At 43.9% G+C, this 12,680-nt stretch overlaps 1 protein-coding gene across 3 annotated transcripts in view; it reads right to left on the bottom strand.

The window, feature by feature from the left end:
* Nucleotides 1-12,680, bottom strand: part of TGFBI (transforming growth factor beta induced) — a 112,648-nt gene that overhangs the window by 30,505 nt on the left and 69,463 nt on the right. For all 3 annotated transcript variants that reach the window (XM_053296755.1, XM_053296754.1, XM_053296756.1), the window contains exons 3-8: nucleotides 10,968-11,032; nucleotides 6,993-7,150; nucleotides 5,768-5,932; nucleotides 3,818-3,964; nucleotides 3,543-3,684; nucleotides 2,506-2,718 (exon numbers count right to left, since the gene is read on the bottom strand). In XM_053296755.1, coding sequence (XP_053152730.1) covers nucleotides 2,506-2,718; nucleotides 3,543-3,684; nucleotides 3,818-3,964; nucleotides 5,768-5,932; nucleotides 6,993-7,150; nucleotides 10,968-11,032 — 890 coding nt within the window. The remainder of the gene's footprint in view (nucleotides 1-2,505; nucleotides 2,719-3,542; nucleotides 3,685-3,817; nucleotides 3,965-5,767; nucleotides 5,933-6,992; nucleotides 7,151-10,967; nucleotides 11,033-12,680) is intronic.

Genomic DNA, 12,680 nt, shown 5'->3' on the forward strand with positions numbered 1-12,680 from the left:
TCATTCTAAAAGTGAGAAGATCATACAACTTAAAGAAAGTGGTCTCGATCCAGGGATAGCAATTATCAGATGGAATTAGGCCAGCTGCTGTCTGTGAGTCCTGAATCCAGCAACTGTCATTTTCTGTAGCACTTTCAATGCACATAATTCACTAATAATATTCCCATAATGTTTCACTAAGATATGGTGTGTTTTTTGCCCATGCTCTCAAACTTTGTTAAACACTGAGCTGGGTCTCACGATCGGTCCTGCCGGGATGATCCTGCCGGGAGCCCTGGGTGGCCAGATTGGCTGCCCACATGATTTCCGGCTCCGTGAGGGAGCCGGCAGGGGCTGGGGGGAGTGGAGGCCGATCAGCCCCCGCAAGCTCCAGCATGCCCTGCGCGAGCACACAGGGCATGCTGGCGAGACCCCAGGAGCAGGGAGGTGGCTTTTCGCCTCCCCTCTGGGGGTCTCCTCATGAGTAGGCATGGTGCAAAGCTGCACTGCGGCTACTCACAATCTAGAAAACCAGGTTTGCAGAGCACTAGCTCCGCAAACCTGGTTTTAGGGCAGGGGTTCTTGAGCAGGTTACCCGCCCTAGAACCACTGGGCTCGCAGCTCACCGCTCACAGGGTGGTTCTTATGATCTGCAAAAATTGGGCTAGGCCCTCCTAGCCCGATTTTTGCAGATCATGAGAATAGCCCCTCTGCCTAATACCAGGCTATACTAAGGCACATGTCTGATGTAGACGGTCAGGAACCAGATGGTTAAGGGACAAAGGACACGTTATGCATAATGAATGTGTATAATGAAGCCCAAGAAAAGCAAATTCAAGAAGGTGTGTCTGCACCTTCTTGCAGCTGCAGTGGCCTAATAGAAGCCATTGGTCTCCTTAGCAAGGAATTGCGGGTTTGGGGTGAGCTTTTGGGGATGGGGCTGTAGCTTGTGGTAGAGTATCTGCTTTGCATCCAGAAGGTCCCAGGTTCACACACTGGCATCTCCAGGTAGGACTGGGAAGGACTCCTGCTTGAAACCTTGCAAAGCCACTGCCAGTCAGAGTGAACAATACTGAGCTAGACGGACCAATGGTCTGACTTTGTATAAGGCAGCTTCCTATGCTCCTGTGTTCCTTTTCATCCCATCATTTCCCCATCATAACATACTCTCTCTCCAGATGCTTTTCTCCCTGCAAGTTCTAGTTGCATATTTGCAAGGGTTTACAAAAACTGGCCCTCAACTGGGTGAAGGCATCTCTTCAATAGGGATGTGCAAAACATTTTGAGCTCAAAACATTTTGAGCTCGGAATAGGACATTTTAAGCTTGAAACAAAACATCCTTAAAATAAAAGGCCTGTTTCAAACTTAAAACAAAATGACCCCATTTCAAGTCATAATGTTATGAGTGTTTGAGCACCATTTGCGGGGGGGGGCCTGTTTTTTCCAGGGAGAGCTGGCCTACCAATTGAGACTGGCAGGTAGATCAGGCCTCTGCTCCAGACATAGCACACTGGTCTGCCTTGGAAGACTAGTCTACTCACTGCTTGGTAGACCAGGCCTCCACCCTGGACTTAGCACAGCAGCCCACCTTGGAGGACTTGTCTACCCAGCAAACCAGTCCTCACACAGTGAGTAAACCAGTCCTCTGAGGTGGGCTGCTGTGCTAAGTCCAGGATGGATGCCTGGTCTACCCGCTGACCCCAATCAGTAGACCAGTTCTCCTTGGAAAAACAGCCCTCCAAAATGGCGCTCAAAACATTCAAAACATTTCGAATTTGTTTCATCAAAACAGTGGGCTTTGCCTCTGTTTCAATGAAATATTTTGAGAATTTTGCATTTTGTTTCAAGTTTGAAATGAAAAATCCATTTTGTGCACATCCCTACTCTTCAAGGAGAGGCTCTCTTGTACTCAGGAGGGGAAGCGCAAGTATTCAAGCCAGCATAGCACCTCTCCAGTTGTAAGTATCTCCTTTGTTATTTATTTTTTGTTATTTATTTTACTTTCCTCCTATATCTACTTACCAATGTAAACAATACTGTTTCATGATGATGATGATGATGGTGATGATAGATTGTTATCTCTTTTGCAACAGTTATCTCTTTTGAGCCCATTTGGAACAGAGAACCATCTTATCATTCCTTTTGCTATGTAAATCAATTTTTAAAAAGCTTTTTGGTTGTAAAGTAGTCATCGTCATCATCATCATCTGACATTCAGATTGCCTCTAAATCAGTCTGGGTTAAACAGAGGTCTTGCAATTGAGCCAGAAAGCTTTGGACAAATATAACTTCCTGCCTTTTCTGAAGGCATGGAGGATGGTTTAGATAACCTGGGACAACAAACAGAAAAGCGAATGGTGCCACTCAACTCAGTTTACTAGGATAGATGCTCACAGTTCATTCTCCATAGATACAAAGAAGAAAAACCAATGGTGATTCAACAGTATTGTTTACATTGGTAAGTGGATATAGGGAGAAAGTAAAATAAATAATAGGTACTATTATAATTAATAATAATATATTACCGGAGTCTGGGATGAGCAGTTCATTGATATAGTGTATCACACCATTGGTTGCTATGACATCCCTATTAGCTATGATGGGCCTTCCATTGATAGTCAGCATGTCACCATTACAGCCCACTTCCAGCATGTTACCCTCCAGTGTTTCCATTGATAAGCCAGCAATAATAGCTTCGGCACACATGGCTGTTTTCAAGATATGGTTGCTCAAGAGATCTACATGGGAACACAATACAGTAAGCAGAGATTTGAAACAAGCAGCTTGAAAATTACTTCTAGAGCGTCACAGGGTGTAGACTGAAAATGAATCCAAAAGCTAAGCATCATGCTTAATCTGATTTTCTCCTCACTAAACTATAAGACTAAAATATCTTATTTACAGCTCACTGTTTTGATACAGAGTCACATTAGCATAGCAGAAGATGCTCACATCCTTCATGAGACATATGCACATATACAAAAGGCTGAAGAGGAGAAAAATGGTTAGTATAGCTCTGTAACCCTCTGCACCCTTGCGGTACCATAAGGTAGCCAGGTAATCTAATGGTCTTTAGAACTGTACAACATTTTCCTTCTTATTTCCATGAATATTTTCTCCTCACCAAAAATTATGTTCAGGACATGTCTATCCTGTGTAAAGGCACAGAGATCCAGCATAATGGTGCCTTTTTCATTATTATTTTTTAAATTATATTTATATACTGCCTCAAACAACCAGTCTCTAGGTTTGTACTTTGGACTGGAGTGGGCAGCCTTGTGTTTTCAAAACATAAGGCTAGCCACTTGATAGACATGACTTGCTATTGCACAAGTTGCTGGAGCTGGGCTAGTACTGCTGACCCAGTACAGCATCTGAAGTGCTAACTAGCTTGCATCTAGTTCCCTATGAAAAGTGCTGACCAGCTTGCCATATTACTCATCTCATTTTCCATGCATCTGGGAACTCTCTCTTCCTTCTGGCTAATGACTCAGTGCTAACACCGCCTTTCTTACTGACTCGTGATATTCACAGACTGCAGACGTGCCACGTGATGGTTTACCTTTTAGAGATTCTGGGTCTCCTAGGATCCTGTTTAGAGTTTCTTGTGGGATTTTCTCAAAGGCTTCATTGGTTGGAGCTAGCAAGGTAAATTGGCCTTCACTTTCTAATAGGTTGTTAAGACCAGCCGCTGCCACAGCAGTCTTTAAAGAAATGGAAATGGATATGGCCTTCAGTGAAGATTCACATTAGACAGATTTCCAAGCAAGTGACCGCCCCCCCCCCACCATAAATTGGCATTAAGGGATACCTGGGAACCATCTGAGATTGACTCACCTTAAGGGTTTCAAGACTTTCTTCAATCTCAACTATTTGCTGGATACTGTTAGTTGTCGTGGAAATGACTTTGTCAATTAGATGGACTACTCCATTGGTGGCATGATGGTCAGCCTTCAATAACCTAGCACAGTTCACTGTCACAATCTGCCAAGGACAGAGATCAGCAAAGTCAAAAGCTGAAACAAACACTAACACCCAAATGCTCTTGTAATAATGCCCTACTAGCTGATTTGATGAATTACACATGGGATCAGTAGACACTGATGTTCTTACAAAAGGCAGAGCAAGTTTAAATATTGTCCACATGCATCTGTTAAAATTAGCTGGAAGTGCAGCTGGATTTTACATCTTAAAAATGACACAGCTTTAGCTCAATTGTGCACTTTTAAAATGTGCATCGCAGGACAGCTTTTCACATAAAGCTTTGTACTCAGGTACAAACAGTAAAATACAAAATGCATGTTCCCAAAGGCTGATTGTTGCATTGTTCACTGTTATCCTTTCATACCCCACACCACAGCAACACATCTACATCTACACTTTAGACATTTGTTCATCTTCCTATGTTAATTATACATAATAATGTATACTGAATAGTAAGGAGAGATTTGGAGGTAGTTAATCACAGGCAGTGTGATTTCTGAAATATCCTACCCCAAAAGGAACTCCAAGCACTACTAAAACTCAGGGGACTTTCCAGACTGGTTTGGAAATATTACATCCAGAGCTCTTGTTAAGAGAAACAGACCAAAAGCCCCAATTCACATGCACAAACCCTATCTCTTAGGAATGCTATCTAGATTGTACTTTATTTAAAGTCATTTCATTCCTCTATCTATCTATCTATCTATCTATCTAAAATTTTCTGCATTTTGTGATGGCTGTATTAACTTCCCCACTGAAACTGTTTAAAACTGCTTTTGCATGGCTGATACTCCAGATGGCATTCATAATGAAAGCCAGCTGCTCTAAATTCACTGTCTGATATCCTAACAAAGCACCAGTGATACAGATAAGGAACCTCTTCTCACAATTAGTGAGAAGGGCTCCAGAGCGAACTGTGGGGAAGGTGGGTTATACTTACCTCCCCCTCAGATGATCCATGCCACATTGCTGGGTACTCTCCCTCCACACCCAGACGATTCACCACGCACCCAGGCAGTGGGGAGGGTTGGGGCCGGGATATATTGTCCCGGCCCCCGGAAATAACATGATGCACCGTGCGAGTGTGTGCTGTATCACGGGGATCCCCCTCCCCTCCCCAGGCTCTCTGCAGTCTGGCAGCCACGGCTGCCAGACAAGAAAATAATAGAAGGTTAAGGGAGGTGGCTATTTAGGCAGATTTGCCGCCTTGTTGCCGTCGGGATCAGCCTGATCTTGGCAGTTCACACGCGCATGCAAAACCAGGCTGGTTTTGCACACATGTGTGAACAGTCTCAAGACCGACTACCTCAGCACAGGCACTGAAGTGCGGGTAGGGTGACTTTCAACAACCTCACCTCCCCCCACCCCAAAAGCCTGAGTTACTTGAAAATATGTCCCTAATGGTCACACAGCTTTAGGGACATATTTTTGTGTCACAGAAAACCTCTAGAGGAAATAGTCAGTTCCCCCAGCCCACACTCTCCCCACCCACCCACACTGCAAGCACCAGTGCTGTGTTAGTCTGGAACTCATCCACAGCATGCGTACATCCCATGGAGCACTGGTACTTCATTAGTTAGGATATCAGCCACAGTTCACAACATACACCCCTCATAATGGGGAAAGTGACTTCATATTAAAGTGCCTTGTAAAAAAATAATTGTATTAACCAATATAAAATAGAAACAAAATAATAACTACAGCAAATGTCCCTTCCTAAACTATTTTTAAATCAAACTACATATGGTATTATATCAATAAAATTTAATGCCAGTTGTGTTTGTAGCTTTACCAAATACTTACTCCATTTGGATAATGATGGATCTGGACATCAATATTCTGGTACATTGAAGGGAAAGTTATTCCATGTTTCATTTCATCAGTCAGGACTCGCTTATTCACCATATGGTAACGAAGAGCATTTAGCAGCTCAATATTAACATTACTTACCAAAGAATCCAGCATTTCCTAAGAACAAACAAACCAATTACTTGGTTCCACTGAATTATTCTTCCCGATCTATAGAGATGCCACTGCACTTGTACTTGACTATGTTGACTATATCTGTCTCTTTGACGAAAGGAGGAAAATAAATGCTTGGACTGCACCTGTTCCTCTACAGTGGGGATAGGATGGGAGGCTTCATCAGTGCAGCAATAGGGATACAATTGAGGGCTATGTTCATGAATTTCTTCACACAAGAGAACTGGGGCTTCCTATGCACAGCTCCCAGATGAAGGGGCTGCAGCATTCCTAAGGAGGCAATTATGAAAAGGGCAACCAATGCACAAAAAGCATAGATGCCACTCGACTGACACCACTGTGAATAAAATTATGTAGCATCGCGATCTGCATTAGTTTACACAATACTTCTGTTGATAGCAAAGCAATAATTTCATTGTATCTTGGATCCAAAATAAGTGTTTGACTTTTTCTTAATAATATTCATATTGATTGCTTATAACAACTAAAGATCAGGATCCCACCACACCAGGACTTGCACTCATTTATAACAACAAATATATCCATATACATCCATTGAGAAATGTTTATAGTCCCTTACTCCTCACATTTAATAGAGAGGGGAAGGATATGTTACAAGGGCATCTAATTCAAATGGAAATTTAACTTGGAAGTCCTCTTCATTTTCTGCATTTTAAAAAAGTCTATTTCTTCCTTGAGCTAAAGCCTCTTAATCCTCTTAAATAGCTATGGGGGCACATAAACATTGTACAAATTGAAAATGTGAAATAAGGAATGAAGCTCTTGATATAGGGTTGCATGAGATGTGTTCTGATACTGGTGCTCCATTGTATCTTGCTTAGCATGAAAACTCCAAAAGAGAGGATCATAATTTTGGATATTTCTACTTTCCTCATTATGGCCCTGTTTGATGCCCTACAGTGAAAGTTAATGCTGCTTCTTACTGTGTATTTGCATTTGCTGCCCTTTCGATACATGATTTCTCTTTTTCATTATCGCCTCAATCCTCTCAAATTCAGAAAAATGAAGGTATACTTATTCTTACAGCTGGCAAGGATGCCCAAGCTTCATTGGTTGGGGCAAAGATTGTGAAACTCCCAGGACCTGTGATTTCAGCACTCAGGTTAGAGCTGGCAGAATAGAGCTGAGTGGTAGAGGCCCCAACAACTCCAAGTGTTTCATAAAGGTTTGAAAGAGGCAAAGCTGTGAAAAAGAAAGATAGCAGTGAATGATAGCATCGTACCAACATTTCCCCCCCACAGATAATGAAAGTGGAAGAGAGCACAAAGGACTCTCAGCAATATAGCTTTGTCATATGCTGCTCTTCATAGCATAGTTATATCCATTTCAGTGGACATAATGAAAGCCAATTGGACTGAAGTCCCATTAGACTTTCACAGAGTTGAAGTATCTGGCTGGAAGGAAGCACCAAAGTAGCAAATGGGGAATGGGCTAAACAAGAGTCAGATGCCATTAAAGGGACCAGTAAGTCAGGCTGATTTATGAAGGGATTTGCTAAAACACAGCAAACAGCAGACAAGTTGTTCTAAACTAGGGCCCATCCCAGACTTCAGGAGACCACTAGCAAACTGCCTTCTTTGAGCCCCCTCATACATGATTGGTTCCAAGAGAGTTGCTCTGCCACGGGCACCACCACACAAAAGATATGAGGTGTACAGAGGCTGAAGGCAAAGGGTTGCCTTGCCATGATCAGCAAGGTGGGGAGGGGTCTTCTGCTATCAGGGCTACCCTTGACTGGAACAGCTGGAATGCAGGCTCCCGGAGCTCCAGACAGCATGAGCTGTCTGGGGTAGGGGTGTGCGTTTTGGAATTTTCTTGTTTCGATTTGTATCCAAATCGAAACAGCCTTGTTTTGTTTTGTACCCAAATTTTTCTGAATCCGAATCAGCCCTGTTTTGTTTTGTAGCTGAATTTTCCAAATCCGAATCCGAATCGACTCGGATTTTTAAAAAGGGTCCCAGGGCAAAAAGAGTGGGGGGGGGGTGGTAGTGTCCAATGGGTGGAAGCTACCACCCAAATTTCAAAGGAATTAGGCAAAGGGCTGATTTTTTGTGAATTTTTTAAGTTTACACATCTTTAAGAATTTTCCCATAGGGAATAATGGGGATTCCAGCAAATGTATCGCTTCAAATCAAGGGGAAAGGGATGACCCAGAGCGGAGTGTGGTGGGTGGTAGTGCCCAATGGGGGCAAGGAAACTTCCAGAATTATCTCAAAAGAATTAGGAACATAGGAAACTGCCATATACTGAGTCAGACCATTGGTCTATCTAGCTCAGTATTGTCGTCACAGACTGGCAGTGGCTTCTCCAAGGTTGCAGGCAGGAATATCTCTCAGCCCTATCTTGGAGAAGCCAGGGAGGGAACTCGAAACCTTCTGCTCTTCCCAGAGCGGCTTCATCCCCTGAGGGGAATATCTTGCAGTGCTCACACATCAAGTCTCCCATTCATATGCATCCAGGGCAGATCCTGCTTAGCTATGGAGACAAGTCATGCTCAGCCACAAGACTAGTTCTCCTCTCCATTGGGCAAAGGGCTGATCTTTTGTGAATTGTTGAAGTTTACGTGCCTTTTAAGATTTCTCCCACAGGGAATAATGGAGGTTTCAGCAGCCCCATAATTCCACTTGGGGGGGCGAGGGGTTGTGTAGTGCACATAGGGTGCCAACCACCTCCATACCCACAAGCCCTTGGGGTACTGGGTTTTGTGTTTCTGTGGTGTTTATTATAGATTCTCTGGTAGCATATGAGATTTTCAGTGAAAAACAAGAATCCACTCTCATATGCTACCAGAGAATCTACACTCAGAACACCACAGAAACAACAGAACCCAGCACCCCATGGGTTAGCAACCCTTCCCCTGGCCAATGTGGGGTCAGTAAAGAGTAGTAAGAAGCAAAAGAGCCAATGGGGAACAAGGAGGGAATTGTCAGCAGGTCAGCCCATGCTTTAGGTCACCGATCAGAAGGCTGGAAGGGTGGGAAATTCAACGAGATGTCAAACACAAAATGGAGACTGACTCAGAGATCACTACAAAATGGAGGTCCGAAACAACAAAACGTTTTGTAGCCGAAACAGGGATGTTTTGTTTTGTATACAAAACTTTAGGATCTGGAAAATGGGTGTTTTGTTTTGTCTACAAAACACCCGAAACAGGCTGTTTTGGGTACAAAACGTTTTGTATCCGAAACGTTTCACACATCCCTAGTCTGGGGTTATCCAGGCCATTAATTTTGTGAGAACAGCCTCTTTGCCTGTTGCAAATCTGGATGCTCAAACCATTTTGTGGCTTCTTAAGTATGTTTAGCACAAACCATGTTTTGGCATTTTGTCTGAACCCAGCTCTGGTCCGGGTTAAAGAGACAGAAAATGTTAAGATGTAATTAAAAGGAGCTTGAAGTTCATGGGAAGAGTGATAAGAAAACAGTCTAGGAACTTAAGGATAGGAACATAGGATGCTGCCTTATACCAAGTCAGACCATTGGTCCATGTAGCTCAGTATTGTCTGCACAGGCTGACAGTGGCTTCTTCAAGTTTGCAGGCAGGAGTCTCTCTCAGCCTTGTCTTGGAGATGCCAGGGAAGGAACCTGGAACTTTCTGCAGGCAAGCATGCAGATGCTCTTCCCAGAGTGGCTCCATCCCCTGAGGGGAATATCTTATAGTGCTCACACGTCTCCCATTCAAATGCAAACCAGGGCAGACCCTGCTTAGCAAAGGGGGCAATTCATGCTTGCTGCCACAAGACCTGCTCTCCTCTGTGTGATATAATATTATGTGATATAATTCACAGAAAGCAGTGATGAATTTAGCAAATGTATTCCAAACTGGGATGGAAGAGATGAAAGTAATGAATGTTGGAGACGTGGGCTGTTGGAGACGTTGGGCTGGCATCCAGACTAAAGCTGCATTAGTGCAGATCAGTAAGCAAGAAGTTCAACACTGGTCAGTCTCTTGCACTCTCAGAGGCTATTCACATGCGCATGCGCAAAACTGGGCTAAGGGAGCACAGCCCAGTTCTGCACGTGTGTTTGAACTGCTGGGATAGGACAGATCCCGGCAGCTCCATGGTGGCAAACTTGCCTAAATAGCCACCCTTCAAAATGAGGCTAAAGGAGTGAGCGCTTCCTTAACCTCATTTTTTTGCTCGTGAGGGAGCTGTGGCTGCTTGCAGCAGTGGCTGCCAGACTATGGGGAGCCTGGAGAGGGGAGTGGGGAGCCCCATGATGCACCACAGTATTTCCGGCGTCTGGGATGACACAACATGGCTCCTGACCCTCCCCGCTGCCTCAGTACGCTGGTAATCTTCTGGGCACGTGGGGACCGTGCCCAGCCACACCACTGCGGTCATCTGCGGGGAAGGTAGGTTTAACCTGCCTTCCCCGCAGCCCGCTCTAGAGCCCTTCTCACGGATCCTGAGAAGCTCACTGTCTGCTTCTGTAAGTATTGCACTTGTGCAAGGAGAGCAGATAGATTTGCTTCATTCCCTGCAACATATACTGACTCAGGAAGAGGCTTCACAGCAGGAGGCATGCCACTGGTTGAGTCTGTTGCACTGGCACAACAGTCTGTTGCACTGGTGCAATGTTAGTCTAAAACACGTTTGCACGAGTGTTAACGAAATGCCAAGAATATGTTATAGGAGCTCACAGCATCCCCAACAGTGACAGGAAAGTATGGGATGAAGAAAAGCTTTGCTTGAAATATTAGGAGCTCTCCTACACCACATTCATCTTGAAAGGACTATCTATGGGGCTCACCACAGAGTCATTATCTAATAAAACACATCCAGGAAATATTTATATTTGATTGCTGGCCACTGAATGTGTTTTGTACTCATAAAATTAAATATTTAACATCCACAGAGGTTGAAAAATTCCACAGTGTCTGGAATATACATTAGAAAGAAGCTACCAGTGAGGCTTACTGATTGAATCAGTGTACTCACTAATAACCTAACCATTCCAAATTTGCACAAAGTTTTATTTTACTCTGTTTTATTTACCAGCTGGGCAGCCTTTTTCTCCAGGAACTTCTTCATATCCTGGACAGCATTCATAGACAATCATTCTATAATAAGAAGGAAACACAGCATTATAAATTAAATAAACCACTCATAACTAGATCCATGTCCAATTTAGTAGACATACTGAAAGCTGATTGACTGAAAGACTGAAGCCCAATTAGACTTGCTAAGAGTTGAGGTATATGTTCAGAAATAAGAACACAAGAAAAGCTCTGCTGGATCAGGCCCAAGCCCCATCTAGTCCAGCATTCTGTTTCACACAGTGGCCCACCAGATTTGATTTTATTTATTATTTATTTATTACATTTATATCCCGCTCTTCCTCCAAGGAGCCCAGAGCGATGTACTACATACTTGAGTTTCTCCTCACAACAACCCTGTGAAGTAGGTTAGGCTGAGAGAGAAGTGACTGGCCCAGAGTCACCCAGCTAGTATCATGGCTGAATGGGGATTTGAACTCGGGTCTCCCCGGTCCTAGTCCAGCACTCTAACCACTATACCATGCTGGCTCTCAGATGCTCCTGGGAAGCCCACAGGCAAGAGCTGAGGGCATACTCTCTTTTCTGCTGTTATTTCCCTGCAACTGGTATTTAGAAGCATCCTGCTTCTGAGGATGGAGGTGGCCTATAGCCCTCAGACTAGTAGCCAGTGGTAGACCTGTCCTCCATGAATTTATCTAAACCTCTTTTAAAGCCATCCAGGTTGGTGACTCTCACCACATCTTGTGGCAGAGAATTCCAGAGGTTAACTATGTGTTGTGTGAAAAAGTACTTCCTTTTGTCAGTCCTAAACTTCTTGGCAATCAGTTTCATGAGATGACCCCTGGTTCTAGTGTTATGCAAGAGAGAGAGAAATTTCTCTCTATCCACTTTCTCCATGCCATACATGATTTTATAGACCTCTGTCATGTCTCGCCTCTGTCTTTTTTTCCTTTTTCTAAACTAAAAAGCCCCAGGTGTTGTAGCCTTGCCTTGTAAGAAAGGGCAAGGCACTTGGGGTAGAATTCAAGCTTGCAGATCCCCCAGACTACAGTGGTACCGTTCAAGCAGGGAATACCATGTGATACTTCTGAATGAGTGATGTGACGGACATTGTGACAGAGGAACCACCATTCTCTGTATCTGACTGTAGTAGCGCATAGAAAGATTTTGGGAAGAGTCATATGTTGAAGTTTATGCCGCAGTCTGAATTCTTGTTTCTAATCATAGAACTAGTTCACACAATCAGGCTGCTACTTGGGGATGTAAATCACCCTGAGCCATTTTTGGAAGGGCAGTATAGAAATCAAATCAAATCAATCAATCTGAAGGAAGCAGTAATGTGAGATGGAAGCTCAGGTCTATTTGGTTCCATCCAAATAATGTGATTCTCGTGATAAGGGCAGTACCAAAAGGAATTGCCCCAATCACAGCAATGTGAGGGAAGGCGGGATGCTTCTTTGACTTAAGGAAGTAATTATCAGCCCACTTCTGAAGAAGCCTGTAGGATCCCTCAGAGTTGAGCAACTTTACAGGCCTGTCTCCAAGCTTCAGTGGCTAGGCAACGTAATTGAGAGGGCGGTGGCCTCCAGCTCAAGACAGTCTTGGAGGAAACTGATTATCTAGTCCCATTTCAGACTGGCTTTCAGGCGGGCTATGGGGTGAAAACTGCCTTGGTTGGCCTAATGGATGGTCTCCAGTTGGGAATTGACAG

Source organism: Hemicordylus capensis, chromosome 2 (assembly GCF_027244095.1).
Source record: "Hemicordylus capensis ecotype Gifberg chromosome 2, rHemCap1.1.pri, whole genome shotgun sequence".
NCBI classification, from domain to species: domain Eukaryota; kingdom Metazoa; phylum Chordata; class Lepidosauria; order Squamata; family Cordylidae; genus Hemicordylus; species Hemicordylus capensis.